The sequence below is a fragment of the Misgurnus anguillicaudatus genome, unplaced genomic scaffold (genome assembly GCF_027580225.2).
Source record: "Misgurnus anguillicaudatus unplaced genomic scaffold, ASM2758022v2 HiC_scaffold_33, whole genome shotgun sequence".
NCBI lineage: Eukaryota > Metazoa > Chordata > Actinopteri > Cypriniformes > Cobitidae > Misgurnus > Misgurnus anguillicaudatus.
In genome coordinates this window covers 9,217,738-9,243,847 of record NW_027395283.1, presented here as the reverse complement: position 1 = coordinate 9,243,847, position 26,110 = coordinate 9,217,738, and the positions used below count along the sequence as shown (strand labels likewise).

The 26,110-nt window shown below is 39.6% G+C and overlaps 4 protein-coding genes across 5 annotated transcripts; 3 read left to right on the top strand and 1 right to left on the bottom strand.

The window, feature by feature from the left end:
- Positions 1–273: 273 nt before the first annotated feature.
- On the bottom strand, positions 274–2,645 carry LOC129437228 (glia maturation factor gamma). Its single transcript, XM_073865787.1, has 7 exons — positions 2,546–2,645; positions 1,995–2,091; positions 1,863–1,912; positions 1,730–1,779; positions 789–871; positions 607–680; positions 274–475 (listed from the first exon to the last, which is right to left on the bottom strand). The coding sequence occupies exons 1-7, from the start codon at positions 2,546–2,548 to the stop codon at positions 404–406; spliced, it is 429 nt and encodes a 142-aa protein (XP_073721888.1). The 5' UTR covers positions 2,549–2,645; the 3' UTR covers positions 274–403.
- A 1,928-nt stretch (positions 2,646–4,573) lies between these two features.
- Positions 4,574–15,125, top strand: LOC129437208 (protein Smaug homolog 2). 2 transcript variants are annotated; one of them, XM_055195381.2, is made up of 13 exons: positions 4,574–4,731; positions 5,631–5,955; positions 8,260–8,724; positions 8,805–9,041; positions 9,151–9,260; positions 9,430–9,516; positions 9,596–9,866; positions 11,031–11,116; positions 11,466–11,578; positions 11,659–11,866; positions 12,035–12,161; positions 12,254–12,337; positions 12,431–15,125. In XM_055195381.2, exons 2-13 carry the CDS (start codon positions 5,760–5,762, stop codon positions 12,457–12,459), a joined length of 2,013 nt encoding a protein of 670 aa, XP_055051356.1. In that variant the 5' UTR covers positions 4,574–4,731; positions 5,631–5,759; the 3' UTR covers positions 12,460–15,125. The 2 variants fall into 2 exon arrangements, with proteins under 2 accessions (XP_055051356.1, XP_055051357.1); XM_055195382.2 differs by having other exon boundaries at positions 4,582–4,735.
- Positions 15,126–16,449: 1,324 nt separating this feature from the next.
- Positions 16,450–19,821, top strand: LOC141363189 (uncharacterized). Its single transcript, XM_073865788.1, has 6 exons — positions 16,450–16,611; positions 17,189–17,217; positions 17,418–17,496; positions 17,597–17,665; positions 17,737–18,263; positions 18,355–19,821. Exons 1-6 carry the CDS (start codon positions 16,563–16,565, stop codon positions 18,421–18,423), a joined length of 822 nt encoding a protein of 273 aa, XP_073721889.1. The 5' UTR covers positions 16,450–16,562; the 3' UTR covers positions 18,424–19,821.
- Positions 19,822–19,887: 66 nt separating this feature from the next.
- On the top strand, positions 19,888–24,564 carry LOC129437222 (proteasome subunit alpha type-6). Its single transcript, XM_073865789.1, has 7 exons — positions 19,888–20,104; positions 20,598–20,692; positions 20,981–21,062; positions 23,612–23,767; positions 23,855–24,033; positions 24,171–24,265; positions 24,356–24,564. Exons 1-7 carry the CDS (start codon positions 20,029–20,031, stop codon positions 24,411–24,413), a joined length of 741 nt encoding a protein of 246 aa, XP_073721890.1. The 5' UTR covers positions 19,888–20,028; the 3' UTR covers positions 24,414–24,564.
- The last annotated feature ends 1,546 nt before the right edge of the window (positions 24,565–26,110 follow it).

Genomic DNA, 26,110 nt, shown 5'->3' with positions numbered 1-26,110 from the left:
TCATCATGAACTAAAACATAAATGTTTTTTCACTTAAACATGAACTTGCGCTGACTTAAGGCATGTACTAATCATAAATTAATTAATTTAGTCATGACACTGTTTTTAGTAGTTAATGTATTAATTAATGAATTTAAGTGTTGAGCATGTTGTAGAATGATGATGACTTTTCATTAGTTTATGATTAGTACATGCATTAACTCACCATTAGTTCATATTTAAGTATTAGTTCATCATGATTCATTAACCTCCCACCAATATTTTTACACTGCAACTTTAGATTGTTTTGTGTGATAAAACATTAAGACCTGTTGAAGTTTATTCTGATAATAATCTTACAACATATAGACATGTTTAAACTCTGATCTGTGCTTCATTTTAAAATCACTTCATGATGCTGTTTTCAGCGGAAAAATGACAATTTCTCCTTCAGCCAATCCTCTGTCAAGTCATCTGGATTACGAACCTCAAAAATCTGCAGAAGAGTTTACAGTAAGAACTTGAGTTGTTGAGATATTAATGATTGCTGCTAGTTAATTAAACTCTGTCTTCTGTATAAAGACATCAGACTCAGCAGATAATCTCTTTATCAGGTCATTGAGTTACCTTAGTGAGATCTGCTGACTGCACGAGTCTGTTCTTACTCCCCGCGTACATCATCTGTTGCTCTGGTTTACAGCCTGTTACAGGAGATACACATAACACCTCAAATAAACAACACCTGAGAAACTTTTCTATGTACTAAAGCAGGTCTCAGATCAGTGCAGATGTTTCTGGTTTCCACTTACCCACAGGACTGGAGAAGATGAAACAGAGAGGGTATGAGACCCTGCCGTCCCCGTGGGTCAGTTTATAACTATAAACTATAAATGTGCACACATGACTTAAGGAAATCAAACACATACTGAACATCATCATCATCATCATTGCTGTGAAAACATTTTCCCATTCTAAATCAATTCAAGTCAGTACCCAGCTAACAGAGAAAAGTCCTAAGAGCGTTCCTTTAAAGTTCCCAAAATCAAAAGTTCCCAGTTTTTTATGTTTTAAGAATGTTTCTTGATTGTCGGAACGTTAGATGATTGTTACATTCTATCATTTTCAAATGTTATGACAATGTTTAAAACAAGTGTTTTCTATATTGACTTTTGCTTGTTATGCAAATGGTAGAGAAACATTGCATTTTATTATTTTAAAACTGTTATAAAACATTATTTCTGTATGATTAGTAAAAATGTTGCTGTACGAAACACAATTCATGTATTACGCTTTAAGGTTGATGTTTTGTTTCATTTAAAGTCACATTATGGTGATCAAGTGTTTGTTTTAGTTGGGCGAATTGCTTGCTAGTATTTCATTGCTTACATTAACTTTGTGTGTATAAAACACATTTGTTGTGGTATTGTAAAGTTAAAAGTGCAATTTTGTTGTAGTTGGTACATAATGGTGAAGATTATAATCAATTTATTGATTTACTCACTCATCAGAAGTTTCTTTTCTGTCAAAATGAGATCCAGCACTCTCACAGCAGTTAGGATTTTTAGAAACTATGGCCAATAATAAACCGCTGTATATTTGGGATGCGCAAATGTTGAAAATCTTAGTATGAATCTGGGAAGATTGGGAACCTTCAAGGAATTCCTTAAAACATTTCTCTGTTAGCTGGGTAAAAATCAGTAGGCTTCAAATCTTATATCAGACTATGATGTAATCTGTGCTGTGAGGATATCGAGGTTGACGTTCTGGAAGTTCCTCTCTGATCGCATCCAGAGAAATATCCTGAAGCACAGAGAACACACAGGTCAATAAAGACTCGTGACCTTTAACCCTTCAGAGCTTCATGTACCGTACATGATACTGACCTCATACTCTTCCTCCATAACCACCAGCTGTTTCTCCATGTCAATCTTAACTAAACACAGACACACAGTTTATTACATTACACCAACTAACATGACAGATTAAACCTCATAGAGTAAACGTGTCCTCCTCACTCAGAATGGCTGCATTCGTTGTTTCCTTACGAAAACGAAACTTCTTCAGTTTCTCCTGCAGAACTGCGTCCACCTCACACACGACTAAAGAACTCGACTGAAGAAAAACGACAAGAAAATCTGAAATTACAAGCAGCTTTATCACACCTGAACCATCAAATCATAAAACTAAGTGATTGATGGAGAAACATCTAACAGGTCAGGACTCAATAAGATCTTTGACCGAAACTCTAAGATCTGTAAACAGGTGCATGAGTGTCATCATCTGTGAAGATCAACTGACTATAATAACAATATTAGGATGTTTTCTGTAAAACTGCACAATGTGAAAGTCAAATAGAAATAAAACTGTAATCTTATAAATGTGTTTAAACAGTGAGAGCAGGAAATGTTGAAATTCTCAGCTTCCTGTTTCAACGAAAGTAAAAACCAAACTCACATCACGACATAAAAACACATCACATACATTTACATGTCGGCATCTCTGACATTCAATGATAAGATTAATAAAGTGAAATATTAGTTCATGAAGTTGAATCAAACGGTCTTACCATCCTGCAAGGTGTGTGCTGTCTGTGTGTTTGTGGGTCATGTGACAGGATGCATACAGAGAGCAGTGTTGCATAGACGTGTCTTTCTTAAATGTTATAAACTAAAGAAGAAGTCATCTGTGTTCATGTGACAGAGACAGATATGCTTCTTCTTCTTCACTGTGATCAATATAAAGAGCAGAGACAGATACAGCTGCTGCTAGATTCACATCTCCAGTAACTAGGGATGCAAAGGGGAAAAACATTTCTGGAAACTTTCAATGGGAATTTAATCTAGGAAATTTTGGAAATATTAAAAATCTGAAACATACAAGGATTTTATTGGAATTTATAGGAATTATTTTGAAATTTAGGGAAATGTATATAAACTATATCATATACAAACATAAATAAACATTTAGTTTAGTCATACACAGACATGCATGCAAGGTTATACAAATGTTAAAGAATCCTGATACTTACGCTCATCAAGCCGCAGATTTGTTTTTATTAAATTAAGATTAGAATGATTTCTGAACATTTTGTGAACAAATAAATGAAGGCTTGATGAGCATAAGAGACTCCTTTTTTAAAGGTGCAGTGTGTAAATGTTAGCAGCTTCTAGTGGTGAGGTTGCGAATTGCACTGCTCACCCCTCGTTTTGAAACGCATAGAGAAGCTACGGTACCCGCCACTGGAAAAACATGTAATTGACGGAGACAACTTAGTAAAAAAAGTTTGTCCTTTAAGGGCTTCTGTAGAAACATGGCGGCACAAATGGCGACTTCCACACCGTAGGGGGACCCTCGGTGTATGTAGATAAAAACATATTATTCTAAGGTAATAAACACGTAACGGTTCATTATAAAAAGGTCTTTATACATCCCTGATAATATAGTTTTGTATATAATTTTGCATTTCTGTCAAGAGATCCTTCTAAAAATTACACACTGCACCTTTAAAGCCCGTTAATCAGATATCTAAATGTAAGCTAGCACTATTTCTTTAAACATTTATGAGGCTATCATGTAGCTGTGATGATCTTTCTTCTACATTCTTCTAAACAGTTTTCAATTATCATACAGAATTACTGTAACACCCAACATTTGGACACATTACTATTTTCAATGTGTTAAAGGTGCAGTGTGTAATTTTTAGAATGATCTCTTGACAGAAATGCTAAATAATATAAAAAACTACATTATCAGGGGTGTATAAAGAGCTTTTTATAATGAATCGTTATGTTTTTATTACCTTAGAATAAGATGTTTTTATCTACATACAATGAGGGTCCCCTTACGTGGAAGTCTTGAAAGACATGTTTTTTCGGTGGCGGCTAACAAAGCTTCTCTGTGCGTTTCAAAAGCGAGGGGTAAGCAGTGGACTTAGCCATTGGTTGCAATTTTCAACCTCACCACTAGAAGCCGCTAAAATTTACACACTGCACCTTTAAGAAATGAGGAGGGTTTGGCCTCAATGGCCCTTAAGTAAGCAGTGTGCTGTGTGCATGGGACTGAAACTGCATTAAATCTTAATGTTTTAAACAAAAGTATGATGCAAGATCTTTTTTACTACATTTAAGTTCCCTGTTATGGACAACTCTGCAATTTCTTTCAAATTCCCTTTTTATTCCCTATTAATTCCCATAAATTCCCATTAGTCCCCATGAAAAGTTTCCAACCTTGAAAATTCCCATAATTTTGCAACCATATCAGTAAGACAATCATAGACTTGCAGTATAACAGTGAAAGCGTTGCCATTCATAACAAAACCTGAAAAAAAAACTAAAATAAAGTGTGTGTGTGTGTGTGTGTGTGTGTGTGTGTGTGCCCTACTGTCCACCCCATGACCCTCACAATAAATATACAAATATTATTGTTACAGTATTAGTTATAGCATTATCTTTATTCTTTACACCAATATTTCAAGCTGTTGTATTATTTACAGTTATGCCAAGAGAGAGAGAGAGAGAGAGAGAGAGAGAGAGAGAGAGAGAGAGAGAGAGAGAGAGAGAGAGAGAGAGAGAGAGAGAGAGAGAGAGAGAGAGAGAGAGAGAGAGAGAGAGAGAGAGAGAGAGAGAGAGAGAGAGAGTGGTTGGATGAGCTCGGGAGCTCCAGTGATTTTCAGGCCTGTGTCTCTCTCTCTTTTATCCGCATCTGTGTCGGGCTCGTGCCAGTGTGTATCCACGCATTTTACCTGCGTGTCTCGTAAGTAAGTGTGTGTGAGTGTGTGTACATGAACAGGTGTGTGTGTGTGTGTGTGTGTGTGTGTGTTTAATAAGAGATCAGACTCGCTGTATATCTGTGTGTGTATATGTGTGTGTTAGCGCTTTGGTGTGTGTGTGTATGTGTTGATAAACTCTCGTGTGTTTTTTTGTGTTGTTGTAATGAAGTCGATTAGTGTTGTGGTGTGTTCTGATAGATGTTGTGTGTTTTTGTGTGTGAATGTTTATGTGATTGAGTCAGATGTCTGTTAGCATTAGCGTTAGCATCAGGCCTGTTAGCCGCGCTTTAACCTAACGTTACTCTTCAGCTTTATTGTGTTTCTGCTTTGACTCAAGGCTTATAAACATTACACACCGTAGTCAACACTTTATAACAAACTCGTTTACTTCAGTGTGTGTTTGTGAGGTTCATGGCATGTGTTTATTATTAGCGGTGTGTTTTAAAGCTAACAGCGGTTATCGATAAACCGCCGCTTCACAGATATATCGTCTGCAAAGTAAATAAATAAAAGACGGAATTTACCCCTCATCCCACTGGATTTACCCTTTCTTTTACTGACAGTGGATTTCTCAGTGAGGTTACATTGAATAGTTTTCACTGTAAGAGAGTCTGATCTGAGATCAGCTTTAGTTATTGGTGTAATTCAGTAGTGAGAGTTGCTGTGGTGTGCAGAAAGTTGGGAATCTGATTATGAATGAGTGAATCTCCTACAGGTGTGTGTGTGTGTGTGTGTGTGTGTGTGTTTGTGTAACTGTGTTATGTCTGCAGGTGTTGGGTTGTGCATCATGCATTAGATACATCTGTGTTTCTGGGTCACGTCTGCTTGTCTGTCTGTGTGTGTTTGAAGACTGAAAGACTTCCTCTTGGTCTTGGTGAATCAGGTCCACTCGTGTCCAGAACCATGTGAGGGATTATTAAATGCACCCGAGTGAGTGGACTGGAGCACTGCCTGTAACCTCCCCAGTTTATACAAACCCCGCCCCCATCCAAGAGACCCGCAGAAACTCGCCATGATGTTCCGGGACCAGGTGGGGATTTTGACGGACTGGTTTAAGGGCTGGAACGAGTGCGAGCAGACGGTCGCCCTGCTGTCGTTGTTGAAGCGAGTTTCTCGGACGCAGGCGAGGTTTCTGCACATCTGTCTGGATCACTGGCTGGCCGACTGCACAGAGATACACATACTGGAGGCGGAGGCCAACAACGCAGGTAAACGCGCACAATGATGTACTCACAAACTTTACTAAGAGTGACACTGATTATACCAAATATCTGGACAATTCTGTCACAGTGTCCTCGTTTGTGCCAAACCTGTGTGAGATTTTGCCTTCCATGTCAAATCTCAATCGCTTGGGTACCTGGCATGTTTGGGTAGAAGAGATGAAATAAACCAATAGATTGTGATGTAAAAAAGTTAAAGCTGCTGCACAGGCTCAGAACATCATATTGCATAAAGGGCTCAGGGTTCCTACGGGTCTTTGAAAGTTTGTGAATCTGGGGAAAAATTCAAGGCCCTGGGTAGTTTTTGAAAATATACATTCATAGATACAGGTCATTGGAAGTGCTTGAATCTATTTTTCTGGAAAAAAGTCCATATTATTCCCTGTGTAGTGTAGGATAATATCATACAAATTCTAGACATTTTAAGCACACATGCTAAACTGTTCGCTTTAAATGTTTATATTTTCTGTATGTGAATGTTGATTCATACCAAAATGCTTTTTTGTATAGTTGTTTTGACACATGAAAACGTCTCGGGTTACGTATGTAAGTGTTGTTCCCTGAGAAGGGAACGAGACGCTGCGTCTCTCTCGTGCAATACTTCCTGCGTCCCTGTAACGCCGTCTTTGGCAATATTTCAGATAGTGATATACTTCCTGACTCCCGCGTCACCCTGTCTTTGTCATTAAGCCTCACCATTGGTTGAATTTGATATACACATTCAGACACACTTACCCCTGGAGGTGTCCTCAAAGTGTCACCCAGTGACGCAGCACGAGTTCCCTTGAAAGGAAACTGTAAGAATGTATCTTAAAAGGTAACACAATGTAACCTTACTCTCATTTGAAATGTGTCCCCACATTTAGTCCTTGCAGTTGAGGGTATTGGATCTGGAAAGTCTTTGAAAAGTCCTGGAATTTGAAGTTAACTAAGGTGTGGGAACCCTGAGGGCTATGGACTCGGGTTGGGCGGTATATCGAGTTTTGGTAATATATCGTTATTTTTTCCCAGCGGGATGAGATGGTAGTGTCTGATATGATCCTTCTTATTTGCAACAGAAGCTCTGACAGAAATATAGATTGAGATCAAACGTAAGCTTTCCAACCAGCTCGTGTGTTGTGCAGCTGTTGGTTTTCAAACAGGGAGAAAAACCTTGTCTCTGATTTTTGTTTTCATCGTGTATTTATCGTATTCCACCATTAGCGTTGCAAAATTCTGGAAATTTTTAAGGCTGGAAACTTTCCATGGGAATTAAAAGGAATGAACTGTGAATTAAAAACAAATTGCCTATAAAAAGTTGCCTATAAAAGGAAAAAAATCATCTCGCAGCATAATTTATTAAAACAACAACATTTCATGCAATTTCTGTTGAATTTCAGTTCCTGCTCAGTCACCAAAAAGTTTGACACATTACTATTTTTGAAGTTTTTGAAAGAAGTCTCTCATGCTCATCAAGCCAGCATTTATTTGATAAGAATCCATTAGAAATATTAATATTAGAATGATTTATGATTTTTTTTTAATCAAATAAATCCACGCTTGTATCAGGAATCTTCAAAATTTGTATAAAGTTGCATGCATATCTGCTTATGACCAAACCAAATGCTTATTTATGTTTGTATATGATAAAACAAGCTTTTTTATAGTCTACTTAAAACTTTTTAGTTTTACTTGTTGATTTTATATTATTTTAGTTGTTGATGTTTTATCATTGTTTAAAATGTTAACATACATAAAAGAAGCTAAGCTAATATAAAACATATGTAATAAATAAATTAGGGCTGGGAAAAGATTAATTGCAATTAATCGCATACAAAATAAAAGTGATTTTTGACATAATATATGAGTGTGTGCTGTGTGTAATTATTATGTACATATAAATACACACACATTCATGTATGTATTTAAGAAACATTTACATGTGTATATATTATTATTTATATTTGTATATATTCTATATTATATATAAATTTAAAAAATTTATATATAAATAAAAAATCTGGCATGAATATATTTGTGTGTGTGTGTGTGTGTGTGTGTGTGTGTGTGTGTGGTTTAATATACACAATAATCACAAACAGTACACACACATATATTATGCAAAAAAACTTTTATTTTGTATGTGATTAATCGCGATTAATCTTTTCCCAGCCCTAAAATAAATATAAAAATTGATGCTATTAATAGAACAGTGTGGTTTGGCGGGCACAATGTTGGAGACCACTGTCCTAGATGATCTTAAACTATACAAGCACAGATAATCCAGACATTGTTTTCCCGTCTGATTTGTAGCGATCGTGAGTCAATGGCAGCAGGAGCCGAAGGAGAAAGTGGTGTCTCTCCTGCTGTCTCACCTCCCCCTGCTGCAGCCACGCAACGCAGAGGCCAAGTGTGAGTACATGAACCTGCTGCAGAAGGTCCTGTGCCACACCATCGAGAGCAGCCTGTTTGTGGAGGAGAGCCGCCAGCTGCTGTCTTACGCCCTCATTCATCCGGCCACCACCATCGACGACCGCAACTCTCTCGCCATGTGGCTCAATCACCTGGAGGATCATCTTTCGTCGCGGCCGCCCCCTTCCGGGCCGTACCATCACGCCCGGCAGGGTTCGGACGAGTGGCCGGGTTCCGCCGAGTCCCTGGAGCCGTCGTACGGCTGGCAGGAGAACCTTTCGTCAACGTGCAGCTCGCCGGCCGGGCAGAACGGGCACGTGGCTTTTCCCGGCACGGGCGGCGTGACTTCGCCCGTCAACAATGCAGGTAAAGTGCTCGGGGATCAGAGTCGAGGAGTTGAATGTGCCGCTCGGTTTGTTTATCAGTGTTTAATGATTGCTCGACAGGGCTGCAGGTACAGCCGAGCCCGTTGAAGCCCTCCATGTCGCTCACCCCCGCCAGTCAGACTGCCTGCAGCTCCGATTGGCTGAACCAGGACGATGGGATTGGATGTCAAGGGGTGGGAGGAGCAGAACATGCCCCCCTATCACCCCAGAGCAGCATTACATCGTCGGGGAGTGAACAGACAGAGGACCAGAGCAACGCACGCAACACTTTCCAAGAGGATGGGAGTGGGATGAAAGGTGAAAATGCAAACACGCTGCAGACAACACACACACACACACACACACACACACACACCGAGTCATGAGGTTTTATTATTAATCGTTTGTTGTGTTATTCCTCTGTCAGATGTGCCGGGCTGGCTGAAGAGTCTCCGTCTGCATAAATACGCTTCACTTTTCTCTCAGATGACGTATGATGAAATGATGATTCTCACAGAACAGCATCTTGAGTCACAGGTGAGCTCCATGCTGCTCAACATCTCAGCCAATCAGTGTATGATTCATCAAAGCCCCGCCCCCAAAAGATTCATACTGGCGATGAAGTGAATTTTTCTCCTATGTTTGCCTCTCAGATCCATGAATCAGAGCTCGAGCTGATTGGACATGTTGTGTTTGTCTTTTACAGAACGTGACAAAAGGGGCTCGACATAAGATCGCTCTGAGCATACAGAAACTCCGAGAACGACCGAGTCTCCTTAAATCTCTTGAAAAGGTGAATCATTAATCTAGGATCTCATTGTGTGTTCTACTCATCTTCTTAAGATGTTTATCACAGAAACTGTCCATTACAGGATATACTGGAAGGCGGAAATGTTCGTAATGCTTTACAAGAACTTCAGCAGATCATCATCACACCAATCAAAGCCTTTGCCCCGCCCACTGCTGCTCAAAAGGAGGTGGAGCCTGGAGTTACACCTGTTGATAAAGCAGCCAATTCTGGTGAGGAGAAGGAAACTGAGGGTTTCCAGACCCACAATCCTCCTCCGTGTGACGGAGAATCCTCATCCGCTCCCATTTCTGATGGAGATATTGCTGGACAATTCACACGTGTGATGGGGAAAGGTAATTAATTACACACTGATTATGTGTGTGTGTGTGTGTCTTATTTGGTAAAGGACCATAAACTTAATTAGTCATCAGTTGCTTGTGCTTCGGTGTGTTTGCGTCTCTGCGTGCGAGTGTCTGCCCATGCGTGCATCCGTATGTGCGCCTGTAGTCTGTGCGTACGTCCGTCTGTGCATGCATGTGTTTGTTTGTCTGTGCGTGCGTCCATGCATGTTTTTGTCTGTGCATCTGTCTGTGTGTGTGTGCATGCATCTGTGCATGTGTCCCTGCATGTGTTTGTCTGTACTTGCGTCTCTCTGTGCAGGCATGCATGCGTATATGTGTTTGTCTGTGCGTGCGAGCGTGTGTCTCTGTGAGTGTGCGTCTGTGTGTGTTTTTGTCTGTGCATCTGTCTGTGCGTGCATGCATGTGTTTGTTTGTGCATGCAAGTGTGCATGCATCCGTTTGTGCGTGCATCCATTCGTGCATGTGTCCGTGCATGCATGTGTTTGTCTGTGCGTGCGAGCGTGCATCTGTCTGTGCGTGCGTGCATGTGTTTGTTTGTGCATGCAAGTGTGCATGCATCCGTTTGTGCGTGCATCCATTCGTGCATGTGTCCGTGCATGCATGTGTTTGTCTGTGCGTGCGAGCGTGCATCTGTCTGTGCGTGCGTGCATGTGTTTGTGCATGCAAGTGTGCATGCATCCGTTTGTGCGTGCATCCATTCGTGCATGTGTCCGTGCATGCATGTGTTCTCTGTGCGTGCGAGCGTGCATCTGTCTGTGCGTGCGTGCATGTTTTTGTCTGTGCATGCAAGCATGCATGTGCCTGTTCGTGCATGCGTCCGTGCACGTTTGCATGTGTTTGTCTGTGCGTGCGAGCGTGCATCTGTCTGTGCCTGTGTTTGTCTGTGCATGCAAGTGTCCATCCGTGCATGCGTCCATCCGTGCATGCGTCTGTGCATGCATTTTTCTGTGTGTGCGAGCGTGCATCTGTCTGTGTGCGTGCATGTGTTTGTCTGTGCATGCAAGCATGCATGTGTCCGTCCGTGCATGCGTCCATCCGTGCATATGTTTGTGCATGAGTGCATGTGTTTGTCTGTGTGTGTAAGCGTGCATCTGTGTGTGTGTGTGTTCAGGTTGTGTCTTGTGTTGGTGTGTTAAGGTTTTCTCTTTGTTGCAGTATGTACACAGTTATTGGTATCCAGGCCGGATGAGGAGAATATCAGCTGTTACCTGCAGCTCATTGAGAAGTGTTTGACACACGAGGTGAGACACATGATGCAATCTCTATCTAATAATATATTCATCTACATCCTGCACTCTTTCTTTTTAAAGGGAGCTTTTGTTTAAACATTTAGCTTGCTTACACTAATTTCAGTGTTGAGTCTTAAGAAGACTTATTTGGGTCGATAAACTCCTGGAGAAAAACTGACCTGAAAGCATCATGTCAGGGATAAAAGTGGCCACATTAAGTGTTGTAACCACAGTTGTTGTTGTATACCTTAAAATAATTGTGTGCTTAACAGTTCGCTAGACAGAAAGCATTTGAGATACATCTGTATCCTTATGTCAAGGGTGTTTATCATTTGTGTTATGTTTGGTGTATTTTTGTCAGGCATTTACAGAGACACAGAAGAAGAGGTTGTTGTCATGGAAACAGCAGGTGCTGAAGTTGCTCCGCCTCTTCCCACGGAAAGCCATGATGGATAGTGGAGTGTACCGGAGAGGGTGCGTGTCTGCTTGTCTCTCCGCTCATGTCTCTCTCTCTCTGCCGCCGTGTGTTTTTTCTGACGACTTCGTTTGTGCAGGTGGCCGGCGTACGGCTCCAACTCTCTGCCCACAGCTGGATCTGTGAGCGCGGGTTTGGGCCGGCGAGCGCAGCGGCCGTTTCAGATGCCTCCGCGGGGTGCTCCTGCCCCCAGGAGCATGGGGCTGATGACTACTGGTGGTCTGGGTGGAGCATCGCCCCGACACTCGCTCACCAGCCCTGCGGCCGTCACGGGACAGGGGCGACAGGTTAGGATAACGCACGTTTAGTGTGTCATATTCCCGGTAAATCCAGATGATTTATCATAAGTGTAATTATTATTATTGGACAATGATTAGGACACACGGTTTGCAATAGCGGCCCTCTTGATGATCTTAATCTTAGAATCGCAGCACAAATGTCCTCATGTGTTTCAGAACTTGTGGTTTGGGAACCCGGGCGGCAGTAACAGCATGCCGAGCCAGAGCAGAAGTTCGGTTCAGAGAACTCACTCTTTACCCGTGCACACGTCTCCACACACCATGCTTCTGTTTCAACAGCAAGGTACATGTAGATACACACAAGAACTGGATTTTACTAGTTTTTCTTATTCAGAGTCTCACACCGTTTCTAATGTCGCTTGGGTTTGTTCCCAGAATGCCAAGTTCCAGGAACGGATCTGGAGATCAACCCCACTCTGGAGTCTCTGTGCCTCAGCATGACAGAGCATGCCTTAGGAGGTACGACCAATCACAATTCACCTTTTATACCCATCAATAATAGTTTAAAACGCAAGTAATGGATGTTATATCTGCTTGTATCTCTATTTGCAGACGGAATGGACAGAACGTCAACGATATGAAAAACTTCACTTCAGTTCGTCACAGAGTCGCCCGACACACACGCGAACGATACCAGTCTCACTACAGTCACACGAAACTAACTGTGTATATGTTCTCTAATATTTTTCTACTTTATTGTACTTAACTAAGTTTATTATAAATGGAATACAAAACATAAATGATTATATTACAAAAAGGCAGAGCAGGAAGACGGACGCTTCGGGTCGATCCGATCGCCGGCCGCGAGGAGCGGTGCCTTTAAGGGCTTCGGGCCGCCGAGAGATGTTCTGCCGAGCCACGATTACTCCGTCAGTAGCCGATCGTATAAACGTCTGTTATCTGATGGCTGTTTACATCCGCTTACTGTGTTCACCTGTCTGCATGCGCTCTCACGTCCCATGACAGACTTCCTGTGACTTCTCTGTCTGAGCGGTAGGTTTAAGAACGCACGCCGGCCGTCGTGCCGTAGACTCTGTTTGGGATGAACGTCTGACCCGCACCCTTATACCTGTGTATATTTATCTGCTATAATGTCGAGGTACAAGAGGTTTCTTAGCACTTATACGTAACAAGTTTACTGTGCGGCACTACGGCCGATTCTGTCTGCGACGGCCGCGTAGTGGTTTTGTAAATATGCAGGAATAGGAAAATCGTACGAGCGAAGAGTCTTTACGGAAATGATTTTTATACGCAAACCTTCAAAGAAAACGTCAGTGGTGCGGCTGTTACGTGGATCACAGGAGACGTCGTTTCGGAGAGATCGAGCTGTGCTCGTTCCGCAAACGTCGTTCCTTTCGATTCGCTATAACTGACAGGGACGTCCACCGATGACAGACTCCGCCTCATACTCACTGACTGAATGATGCAAATACCCACCAATCCATTTCATCACTTCTCTGCCATGTGAGGCCACTTTAGAGATTTGTCCAATCACAGCGGTGCTTATAAACAGCAAATACATTTATTCATGAATTTCTGTTCTCTTAGAATGATACAGACCCATCTGATCTAACAGCAACATCAGAGAGGTGTGTGTGTGTGTGTGCGTGAGCGTGTCTGTCTCTCTGCATGCGAGCATGTGTGTATGCGTGAGTGTGCGTGCACGCACGTGAATGTGTCTGTCTGTCTCTGTGCAAGCGTGCGGCGTGCGCGAGCGGGCTTGCGTGAGCGTGTCTGTCTCTTTGCATGCAAGTGTGCGTGTCTGTCAGTCTCTGTGCATGCGTATGTGAACATGTGTGTGCGTACATGCGTGAACGTGTGTGTGTGTGTGTGATCTAGAGAGTGTGTCTATTTGTCTCTCTGGTTGTGATGATGTTATTGTGAGGACTTTAGTGTGTTTCTTGATGTCTCTTTACACAGATATTGGGCTCCAGCTCTGTATCTAGTAAAACTTTATTGACTGAAAAAACTTGTTTTGCTTCTGTAAGAATTTACTTTGTGTTGCTTCACAGTTTATTGCTTTGTACTTTATATAAAATGAAGAATATCTATTTCATATTTTACCCCAAAAATAAAAAGAAAATATTTTTCATGAGGAAGATTAAGCCTGTTTTGCGGAATAGTATGAAATTATGTAATTCCAAATGAACACCCCCTCCAAAAATCTCTGTTATTATGAATGAATTTTTATTGTATAGTGCAATAATAGGTCATGACAGCGTTTATTGAATAAATGTTGTGTGACGCTGATGAAATGAAACTTAAATGGGCTTTGTTTTCTTTATGTAAAGTATGAATATTTTCTTGAGATTTTTGTAGTGAAATATATCCGGTCCGTCTCGACTGATATTGTGTCAAAGTGTCTGTGTGTTCATCCTTTCACTCAGGATCATCCCACTATGCAACTACTCTTTAACACCATAGATACATGAAGTTTTATTCGCAGATGTTGGTTTTCAGACGTGATCATGCAGAGTTTTTGCAAACTGAAAGAAATGATGAGAAGATTAGGAAGTGTTTCAGACGTCTGCTTCAGGTCTGTTGTGGGAAGTAGAGCTTCACGTTGAGCAGTCACGTCTGCTTTCTGTTGGACACCTAAATGATGAAATAAAGAGAAAGATGAGTCTTTACGTTAAGATGAACAGAAGGTTTCAGTCAAATTCTTCAGTCCACGCAAGCTTCAGTCTCTTTCACATTGATGTGACCTCATTCTTCGTGTGTTTCTGTCTGTCTGTCTGTCTGCGGGTCAGGGTGCGAGAACAGCCTGGTGCTGCTTCATTCTCTGTGGCTTCATTCATCATTTTTGTTAGTTTGTAAAGGGTCAGGAACCCTCGGAGGAAAACAGGTTATGGTCAAAATCTTCTTCCTCTGTATCCATGTAGTTGATGGGTTGAGAAGCTTTAAATGAGGGGAAGTCATTCAAAGATTTGGGGTCACAGCATTGTCCTCTGGTTTATCTGTCCGTCCGTCTGTCTGTCTGTCTGTCTCTCAGCCAGTGAGACCTCTGACTGTGAATCTTTGTAAAGACCGACTGCAGGACCAACTGCTAGAGATCAGACACAGATGAATGGCGCTTGGCATGAACTATATTATTATTATTATTATTATGATTATTATTACTGACATCTGGAGTGATGGGACTTTGTGTGTGTGTGTGTGTTGCTCTGTTTGGTTAAATTCTTCTAATATCTTTGTCATGATTCTTATATGGAGATCAGAATGATAATAAATTGTTCCTGTTTTGCTATTAAGGTGTTTGGTGACTTATTTAAGGGAAAAATTCACATGTGTGTATAAGATGTCTACCAATGAGTATTAGGGTCAAGCTAAAATAAAAAATAAAACTATCACAAGATTAAAATTATTATAATGCAAGATTTAACTAGTAGTTTTTCAAGAAATTTTGAGTTTAATCTTGATTTTTTTTACCTTGGCCCTGATCCTCTGTGGTAGATGTCAGCTATACAGTAATAATGCTTATTTTTTTTAAAGCACCTTAAGTGCCAAATTGCAAAGCATTTGCAGCTGGGCTGCGTACAAATAAATGTGTGAATGTGCAACATTAAAAGTGAAATTACGAAGGAGGATTAGGGCCAAGTTAAAATAAAAAATAAAACCATCTCAAAGGTGATTAAAGTCATTAAAATGCGAGAAAAAAGCTATTTGAAGAGAAAAAAGTTTAAAAAATATAATTTCGAGAATAAAGTCGTTCTTTAACGAGAATAAAGTCGTTCTTTAACGAGAATAAAGTCGTTCTTTAACGAGAATAAAGTCGTTCTTTAACGAGAATAAAGTCGTTCTTTAACGAGAATAAAGTCGTTCTTTAACGAGAATAAAGTCGTTCTTTAACGAGAATAAAGTCGTTCTTTAACGAGAATAAAGTCGTTCTTTAACGAGAATAAAGTCGTTCTTTAACGAGAATAAAGTCGTTCTTTAACGAGAATAAAGTCGTTCTTTAACGAGAATAAAGTCGTTCTTTAACGAGAATAAAGTCGTTCTTTAACGAGAATAAAGTCGTTCTTTAACGAGAATAAAGTCGTTCTTTAACGAGAATAAAGTCGTTCTTTAACGAGAATAAAGTCGTTCTTTTGTCTTGTACTTACCATCTGAGCTTTTAGGTTAAAATTGTGTCCAACAGGATAGATATAGTTTTGTGTCGTTTAAATGCTACTGGTACTGCACACCACACGAATGCGGTACAGGTGAGTTTAAAGGGTTAATTAAACCAATAATGAAAATGTTTCGTACTCCCTCACCCCTCATATCTTTACACACTCGTAAGATTTTAGTTAGGAACATAAAGATATTTTGCTAAAATCCGTGAGCTATCTGAGACCCATTATTTCTATAACCAAGTGACGAGAATACCTTTGGTGTATCCGAGACGTATTCACGAAAGCAGCACGTGCATTTGTTAAACAGCGCCATCCTGCGTAAGTCATAGATATATAATTACATAGATTCCCTATTGTCGGACGCATCTATGGAGCGGTTGAATGAGGCATCTATGTGTACATGTATATCTACGCGCACAGACGCTGACTTTATCAGTGTGCGAGCACTGAGCGGGAGCGCGCAGGATTTATTATATCATTCTGGTGGATTCTCCTGTAATCACACATAAACGGATTCAATCGTATCATTATCATCATCATCTCTCCTGCTCAGCGCGTGTATGTGAATAATGCGCGTGCTCGTCTTCTGCACGGCAGTGTGTGTTCTGAATACCGGAGGTGCGTGAGTAAAAAATAAACTGTATGTGAGAAATGAATTTAAACAAAGCATTAATGAATATTTGTGTATAATCTGAAGTCATTGACATATGTAGAGGTGTTTGCGTTTATTCAACAATGATCGCGTTACATAACAGATCATCTCAAAACATCGATCACAGGAATCCCTGTACTGACTGTCTGTGTTATTCTGTGCATTTGTGTTGTTTATTTTGTGCATTTGTGGTGTTATTCGTTTTTTATTGATGTTATTCGTTTTGCATTATGGATGAGTGTTTAGTTGGTCGAGCTCGTGCTCGAGGATTAGAGTTAAACTCTAATAAGGAGCGCGAACGTGCGCAGGTATCTATCACATGCATCACGTGTTTGTGTAGAAGAAATGTAACGCTAATAGTGTTGACTGAAGCGCATTTATCTCACACATTTATAGCACATCTTATTCAACAATCTGCACTTGATCAGAGTTTGTGAGGTTTATGACATAAATTCTTATACAGATGCTCAAATTTTGAGACAATTTACTGTAAGTAGTAGCACAAGAACATCTTGTGATGAGCGTCTGTGTTCTTCTCTGCAGTGAGATGTCTCCCTCTGCTGGATGAGAAGGTCAGAGGTCATTTTATTATGAGTTTAGTTTACTCTGATGATATTAGTAATGTTTATAAAGTTTTGTTTAAACTGTGTGTGTGTGTGTGTGTGTGTGTGTGTGTGTGTGTGTGTGTGTGTGTGTGTGTGTGTGTGTGTTTGTGTGTGTGTGTGTGTGTGTGTGTGTGTGTGTGTTTGTGTGTGTGTGTGTGTGTGTGTAGGGTGCAGGTGACTGCGACACTAAAGATGTCAGTATAAACATTGACGGGCCAGGAACAGACTGTACTGCGGTCGAGTCAGGTGAGGTTCATTAAATAATCTTTTTCATTTAATTTTGTTACTAAAGACCAATCAGTAAGGAGAATAGTCAATATGTCCTGCTGATGTCATGTGTCCTCAGATGATGTACTGAACACTGAAGAGAGACATAAAGCTCTACTGAGAGAATTACAGGAATTAGCAGAACAAGGTCAGTAACACACAAACACACACAGATTTGTGTTCAAGTCAGTTTAAACACATGTTTTTGTGTCAATCCAGAGGGAGAGAGAAAGAGCAAGCGAGGATATGCCAGTGATGATTATAAACAGAAAGGCAGAGATGAAGATGAAGAGTGGGAGGAGGATGAAGAAGATGATGAAGGTGTGATGGAGAATGAGCAAAACGAGAGAGATCTGGAGGAGCTGCTGGAGATGAAAGAGACACGGGACGAAGAGAAACGACAACAGATGGAGTCGGAGGATGAGAGGAGCACAGAGCTGGAGCTGATGATGGAGGTGCAGAAGGTGGAGAAGGAGCTGAAGCAGCTGCTGGAGGAGCAGATGAACGACACGCAGAGCTGGAACAGAGAGAAGGAGAAACAACAAAAGCAGGAGGAACTGCAGGAGCTGCTGAGGAAGATGAGTCGGGCGCAGGAGGAAGATGAAAAGAAGAATCAGAGCAGAAGCGACGGACAGACGGACAAAAGAGAGACGCCGCAGAAGAGAGAGATGGAGAAGGCCAGCGATGAAGCCACACGACAGTTTGAGAGAGAAAGAGAGAGACAAAGAGAGGAAGATGAAGATGAGGTGTGTGTCTGATTCATTTAATACAATTATTTTTGGACTGTGAATTTTTTTGTAAATTGAGTTGATCATCTGTGTTTGCGTGTTTTATCAGGAGCTGTTGGAAATTGAAGCCGACTTGAGGAAGGTGGCAGCTGAACTTCGGGAACTACGCAACGGTTAAACGCGTACACACATTTATAATTGTTTAAATAACCCACACACACATAAACAAACTATAATCGCTTTAACTAACCATCAACTTCTGTTTGTCTTAGATGTGAAATAATATATTATTCACCTCATAGTGATGATTTTACTGTCAGAGTGTTCAGAAAACAAGCATCCAGAAACAAGCCATAATGCAGTTGTTCAAGCTAAGACACACACATTTGTGTTTGGTTCTCAGTTGTTTATCAAAGGGGACATATTATGAAAATCGGACTTCAATGTTTAAGTGTTATAATTGGGTCCCCAGTGCTTCTATCAACCTGGAAAATGTGAAAAAATAAACCCAGTAACTCAATAGCTAATTGAAATTTGGCTCCCCTTGTGATGTCAGAAGGGGATCTTATTATAATAATACCGCCTTTTAATCGGCACTATCCAACCATGACACAGCCATTTAGTGCAGAGAGAGAGAAAATAATTGACCGCACAATTGAGTTTCAACTTCAACAAACCACCATTAAGGTGATCAGTGTTTGCATTCTCAGCTCATTTGCATTTTAAAGGACACACCCAAAACGGCACATTTTTGCTCACACCTACAAAGTATCTTATAAAAAATTATCTGTGTAGTATTTTGAAATAAATAATATCTTGACATATGTACTCTTGGGACACCAAAGATTTATTTTACATTTAAAGTCATAATATGTCCCCTTTAACGTAACTCACAGGCCACGCCCCTTTGCTTACATCACACAGGTACAGACTGTTTGAACTGAAATACTCTCAGATGTGACTCCTCATTCTAATAATTAAACATTAATATTTGTATAATAATGCAGTAATGATTAAATACATATAATCACATATAATATATTGTGCACTTATGCGCTCTTGACTGTTACTGTGTGCGTGTTTGCGCATGCGTGCGTGTGTATAAAACATTCTGCTCTGTTTTAAACACTGATGTGAAATGGCTTTAAACTGTTAAGACACATTAAGACTGTTCTGGGGTCAGAACACAAGCTGTTTTCTTTTGACATCATCTACTGGATCAATGAATGGTCAGAATATTACAGGGTTTCCGCGCGCGCGCGTTTCAATAATAATGATCTGCAAATAACAATCACGATTGTGTGTGTGTGTGTGATGTTGTACAGGAAACACTTGTGTTCTTTCTATCTTTGTTGCACTTTTCTATAAACAGGCAATCAAAGCAGGTGTCATCACGCACGCGCACACACGCACAATAAGGATTTTAAGTAATTTGTGAAATAAACAGCAATAAGAGAGAGATGAAGTAAATCTTGTGTGTGTTTGATACAGCATCAGATTTAATGTGTAATATTTATTTGATATGTAAAGACATAAGTGTAGTTGTGTATTTAATAAAGGCTCTTATGTGAACACACGGTTGTGTCTCTTCCTCTTTATTGTTGCGCGCGCCTCACTGAAAGAGAAAGTGAAAGTATAAATCGCTCACTCACTCTCTCTCTCTCTCTCAGTCAATCGACGATCTTTGGCGATATTTCACTCTCAATATCCTCAGTTTGATGTGATACATGTGCACACATTGAGTTTGTTTAAGTAGTGAAGTGTGTTTTGTGAAATTGTGAAGATGTCTCGAGGTTCAAACGCTGGATTTGATCGTCACATCACCATCTTTTCACCTGAGGGAAGACTTTATCAAGTCGGTAAGATATTTACTCTTAAACTCGATCAGTTTGACTCTTAACTAAACATTCTTATTATATCATTCAGTTTAAGTGTGTAGTGTGTGAGATAATAACAAACACAGACTGTAAATTCACCTGAAAGAGCTTCAGCAGCTGACCCAGAGTCAGCACAAACACATCGCGGTGACGTCTATGTAGATCTCCTGTCAGATGTCATATTAACATTTAAAAGATGTATATAAGATGTTGATAATTTAGATTTGTATGTAAAACTGCTCTCTTTTAAGACGTTTATAAGATGTTTATACACAACAGTTGTTGTTCAGATCTTTAGCAGACATCTTACCTGTGCAGTGTGTGCTATCTGTGGTGACAATGAACCTTATTATAAATTACTATAAATATTTTTTACAGACTGATACGTTTGATAAATATTTTTACAAATATTTATGTACGTGTGATCTGTGACTGTATTATTGTATACTGTTGTGTGTTTGTGTGTGTTTGTCAGAATATGCCTTCAAAGCCATCAGTCAGAGTGGACTCACATCTGTGGCCATCAGAGGATCAGACTGCAGTGTGCTCGTGACACAGAAGAAAGTTCCGGTAACACAAACACTAATACACACATGCTACACATGCACAATCACACACTTATAAACACACACACATGCACTTAATACACGCACACATGCAAACACACACTAATAGATTCACACACACAGATGCACACTAATACACACACAGAGAGAAAGAGAAAAACACTCATGCAACTCAGCACAATTTAACATCTCATTAGAAACAGTATCACACTTGTGTGTCTGTGTTCATGTGTTGTGTGTCTGTGTGTGTTAGTGTGTGTAAGCATCTCTTTCTGTTTGTCTTTGTGTGCAGGATTCACTGCTGGATGCATCAACGCTAACAAACATGTTCAAACTCACTCCAAACATCGGCTGTGTCATGACAGGACATTATGGTGTGTCTGTGTGTGTGTGTTTGTGTGTTATTCACACACTTTCTTGTATTTAGTTTCTGATAGATTTTATTGCACTTTCTTAGACAGCATCACAGCTAGACAACAACTGAAAGCGTCATCATAGGTGAATTATGATGATCGGTGTTTCTCTTATGATGAGCACTAGATAGCAGAGCTTTGAACCAGATTTTTTTCCTATTTGGTTCGTTCTGAACAGAAACAGTATTTTAACGTTTCCGGTTTTCAGTTCAACACTAAAATTGACGTTTCTGAACCGGTTAGAACACAAAATAAAGTTCCCGAACCGGTTAATAACGTTCCATGTCAGCTGTGGGATATACAAATAAGTAGGCTAATCATTTGGACATTAAACTTAAATTATTAGTCTACATAATTTCCCTTAAGTCTCTATCTTGTCATCAAACATTAATAAAGGTGACATTATGTAAGCGGCATAACTGTAATTCTGACATGTCTACATTTGTTTCAGGAATTAAGGACAATTTCTGTCATGTCGTTTATTGGCACACAACTTAAACAAATATTTTAATTAGAAAAAGAATACTGTGGTATTTCCAGATCATTTTGTTTATATGTGTCCTGTCAAGAACAGAAAGATTGTTTGCTTACTTTTTGAAACACGTCTCTCCATGTATGCACTTTTAAGTGCACTTAAACACGCGCGCACACACAGATGGAGGACGAATTCCAAACGGCGCTTCAGGAAGAAGATGCAGCATAAACAGTCGCTCCACATAAAGTGAAAATGACGTTGTTTTTCAGTGCTTTGTTCAATGCCAAATGTATTTTAATGGACTACAGTATGAGACACAATAGGGCAATCACTCTCAAGTTTATACATCAATAGTTCTGATCTTTGAAGGGCATAGGGATAATCACGTTTAATTGGAGTTGGACTAGACACATTCAACCACTTTAGTGCCTTTTGCGGTTAAATTGTTTAAAATCACTTGTGTTAAAATTTGCAAGCCTTTGAAACATGTGCAAATGATCAACTTTCACCCTATTTAAATTTGTGTATTAATCCACGAATCGCATGCTAGCTGAACCGTGGGTTGTGATCTGTACGGATCAACTGTGATCCATTACACCACTAATTAGTATAAAAAAAAAAATCTTGAGACACTTGGCAGCCTACAATATTTCCCTCTTATGATTGAGCATTAGAGACTTTGGCTTGAGTAGACTACTTGCTGCTGGCAAGCTTCTCATTTCTCCAATGAGTCAACAAACGGGAAAAAAATAACGGTATTAACCGGTTACCATTATTTTAAATAAACTATTCTGCTCCCAAACATATATTTTTTGAAAGTTTCTGGTTTTGTTGAGAAGTTGACGTGATGATCAGCCTACTCATTTGTATGTCCCACAGCTGACATGGAACGTTCAGGGACTTAATTTTTTTGTTCTAACCGGTTCAGGAACGTCAATTTTAGGGTTGAACCGAAAACCGGAAATGTTAAAATACTGTTTCTGTTCGGAACGAACCAATTGGGGAAAAATTTTGGTTCAAAGCCCTGCTATCCAGTGCTTATCATAAGAGGAACACTGATGACAATTTACCTATGATGATGCTCCTCCTTGAAAAACATCAAAATTTTCTGGTTTCCGTTTTCGTTCAGTGAACGGGTTCAAAGCCTTGCTAGATATTGAGTATTGATGCTACCTGTTGAGTGCTTTAAACAGTTACTAAACTGTAACAAAATGCAGCATTTTTGTGAAATCAATATATATTTTTATGTTACTTTAAACTTTAAAAATTAACTTAAACATTTTCAATAATGGGTTGAACTCAAAATTGTTGATTATTCAGCTTGATGTTGTAATTGCGATTATTATTTGAAATGTTAAATTCCAAAGATCCCAAACTAAATGATATAATGTAAATAACAAATGAAGAGTTTCGTTGCAAAACGAGATAAATCCATTTTTTAACATTTTTGTCAAAACATGTTTATTATTATGTTATCATGTTATTATTTTGTTTTATGGTGCTACTTAGCTGTATTTTTTAAGTTATGAAGGTTTAAATCAAAACAAACCAACTGCAGTTGAATTGATATTAATTGGAATGCACAACCAAAAAACGAGATTTCTGAACAATTAAAAAAACGGTGGTTATCTCGTTTTGCAACGAAACTCTTTAGACGAAATACAGACGAAACGAGCAGAAACCGACAGCTGTAATTGAGACTTTTGTTGATTATGTAATTGATTCACCCGTAATTGTAATTAGTTTAATGATTAGTTATGCAGCCCTACTTCATACAGTGTAATTATAATCTAGACATCCAGTGCAGTCAGTTAGACGGCGAGACAGCTCACTAGATAGACTACATCTCATTGTGTGGATTCTTATGTTGTGTGTTTCATTTTAATTAAATTAAAGTACTTCTCACTTTTTGCCATGCATGGTTACACTAAATAAAATATAGCTGATATAATAAATGTATAACTAATATGCAATAGCAAGAACAAACAGATTGTCCCCTATTAAGCAATGTTGTTTGTTTGTGTTGTGTGTATAGCGGACAGTCGGTCTCAGGTACATCGAGCGCGCATCGAGGCGGCCGAGTGGAAGTATAAGTTTGGTTATGACATCACAGCGGATATGTTGTGTCGTCGTCTGGCGGACATCTCACAGGTGTACACACAGAACGCAGAAATGAGACCACTGGGCTGCTGTGAGTACTGATTTTAACTCAGACATTCATCTCTGTCAAACACTGAACTGGTCTCAAGCTCTCTCTCTATCTGTCTGTCTCTATTAGGTATGATGCTGATTGCCATGGACCCTCAGCTGGGGCCGTTGCTTTATAAATGTGACCCGGCCGGATATTTCTGTGGCTTCCGGGCGACGAGTGTTGGGGTGAAACACACAGAAGGCAACAGTTACCTGGAGAAAAAGCTCAAAAAACAACCCGAGCTCTCCTACGACAGGACTGTAGAGGTACACAACAATCTCTCTGTGTGTGTTTGCATTTAATAATATTTGTGAAGTCATCTTCAGGTAGTATAATTCAGTTTGTTCATTGAATAATTAAGTGAAGGACATCAATAAAGTGCAGTTTGTCTCCTGTGCACTAGATGGCGATCTCATGTCTGTCCTCTATACTTTCAATGGACTTCAAATGTACTGAGCTGGAGGTGGGAGTCGTGACGAAGGAAAAGCCCAAATTCAGGTGCAAACCAAATGATGAGATGTTATGAATGATCAATGTCTGATTATTATTATTATTCACATTGAGTAATCTTGTCTCTATTGATTTTAGGATTTTATCAGAAGGAGAAATTGAAGGTCATCTGTCAGCGATCGCTGAGAGGGAATAGTTCGTGTCAGGTTAACAGAGTCACACACCTGATGTCATTAAAAACCAGCTCAACACAAGATTATTTCTCTATGTATGTTAGTTAGTCAATGACAAACCTGATGTATAAACCAGCTACAACCAATTCATTAAATAAAAGAATCTTAAATGGATTGTCTCATTGGATAATAATTATATAAGATTTATAACACCTTTATATTCTTATGTAGATGCATTTCTTTGCAACATTGCAAGGTGGGGCGGCGGGCCCTATGTGGACTCTATATGGGTTTGTCCATGAGTTCCACTATGGCCCCCCGTGAGTTAGCCCACATGAATTTGATATAGAAACTGAGTGGGGCTTATGTGAGGCCCAACTGAGCAACACACATAGGGCCCATATTGCCCCCACCTAATGAAGCCCACATGTTATTTATCAGGGCCCAGTATGGGTTTTTAATGGGTACTGGACTGGTCCCTTATTATGTTATAATTATACTATTAATGCTTAATTGTAATTTACTTAAATAATGTATTTGTTTATAATTGATAACTGATAAAAGCAACATAATTTCAGTTCGATAAAGATCAGTTTCAGCATTAAAGCAACACTATGTAGTTTCCATGTAAAAATGACTTACAGCTCCCCCATGTGGTTGAAAAGCGCAACAGTTTCTGGTATCAGACACTCTTCTGCAGGCAGGGGGAGGGGCGGGGCTGTGTGCTCTACCCTCCACCGCCTCTTTCAGAGTGTGCTTGTAGCAGCTAGGAGGCTGCTCACGTTGCAGCAACAGTACAATTTGTCCAGTTAAAAGTTGTTCTATCACTGAAATAATTTTAGTGACATTATTTAAAGGTAAAAAAACTGCATAGTGTTGCTTTAATACTAATTCATTCATCAATAACATCACAAAACATGAAGGAGGTACAAAGTGAAAAATCAAATAAAAAAAAATGCAAATGTTCAATATATCAAAATACTTTGTTGTCATTTTATTACACTTTCAACACTAAAATAATCAACAACATTTCAAAACTGCTAATGCAGGTAATGACTTCGCCTGAGAATATAGTTCCCAGAATTACATGACTAAAAGATGTCTGTGTCTCATACGACCTTGTTATTTTTACACGATGTGACTATACAAATCACAATATATAAATAGGAAAATGTTGGCGATATTTTTTCACTTAATTGGGAGTAGTATGCTAGCTGGAGCCATTTACTTCAAGTCTTTGTGCTAAGCTAAGCTAGCGTGGGCTGCGGCAGAAAGAGTTACAGCACACACAGAGATGAGAAAGGTATGTATGGACTTATCTAACTCGGAAGGATACAGTGAATAAGCTAAATTCCCAAAATGTGGACATGTTCCTTTAAACCCTGAAAACAACAACAAAAAATCAAATGCACACAAATATTAAAGGTCACGTTCTTCCTGATTCCATTTTTTAAACCCTAGTTAGTGTGTAATGTTGCTATAATAGCATAAATAATAGCTGTAAAATGATAAATCTCAAAGTTCACTGTCAGGTGATATATTTTCTTTAATAGAATTCCTCTTTCAAAGCCTACAATGAACGGCCGGTTTGGACTACAGCCCTCTACTTCCTGCTTTAATGACGTCAGAAAAAGTTTTTTTTTTTTTACTAAACTCTTCTTAAAGAAGTTTAAGAACTCTGGGTTCAGTGTATGTGAGGAACCACAGTTTTGGTCCAAAG

What these genes read in the sequence shown, in the direction of transcription:
- LOC129437228 (XM_073865787.1), bottom strand. An exon ending in TTATGGAGGAAGAGTATGAG is followed by an intron (nt 1,780 to 1,862) that starts GTCAGTATCATG and finishes TCTGTGCTTCAG; the next exon opens with GATATTTCTCTGGATGCGAT. An exon ending in CTTCCAGAACGTCAACCTCG is followed by an intron (nt 872 to 1,729) that starts ATATCCTCACAG and finishes TCATGTGTGCAC; the next exon opens with ATTTATAGTTTATAGTTATA.
- LOC129437222 (XM_073865789.1), top strand. Translation starts at nt 20,029, where the DNA reads ATGTCTCGAGGTTCAAACGCTGGATTTGATCGTCACATCACCATCTTT. An exon ending in TGACACAGAAGAAAGTTCCG is followed by an intron (nt 20,693 to 20,980) that starts GTAACACAAACA and finishes CTTTGTGTGCAG; the next exon opens with GATTCACTGCTGGATGCATC. An exon ending in AATGAGACCACTGGGCTGCT is followed by an intron (nt 23,768 to 23,854) that starts GTGAGTACTGAT and finishes TGTCTCTATTAG; the next exon opens with GTATGATGCTGATTGCCATG.
- LOC141363189 (XM_073865788.1), top strand. Translation starts at nt 16,563, where the DNA reads ATGCGCGTGCTCGTCTTCTGCACGGCAGTGTGTGTTCTGAATACCGGA. An exon ending in GTGTGTTCTGAATACCGGAG is followed by an intron (nt 16,612 to 17,188) that starts GTGCGTGAGTAA and finishes TCTTCTCTGCAG; the next exon opens with TGAGATGTCTCCCTCTGCTG. An exon ending in CTGTACTGCGGTCGAGTCAG is followed by an intron (nt 17,497 to 17,596) that starts GTGAGGTTCATT and finishes ATGTGTCCTCAG; the next exon opens with ATGATGTACTGAACACTGAA.
- LOC129437208 (XM_055195381.2), top strand. Translation starts at nt 5,760, where the DNA reads ATGATGTTCCGGGACCAGGTGGGGATTTTGACGGACTGGTTTAAGGGC. An exon ending in GGCGGAGGCCAACAACGCAG is followed by an intron (nt 5,956 to 8,259) that starts GTAAACGCGCAC and finishes TCTGATTTGTAG; the next exon opens with CGATCGTGAGTCAATGGCAG. An exon ending in CACACGTGTGATGGGGAAAG is followed by an intron (nt 9,867 to 11,030) that starts GTAATTAATTAC and finishes TCTTTGTTGCAG; the next exon opens with TATGTACACAGTTATTGGTA.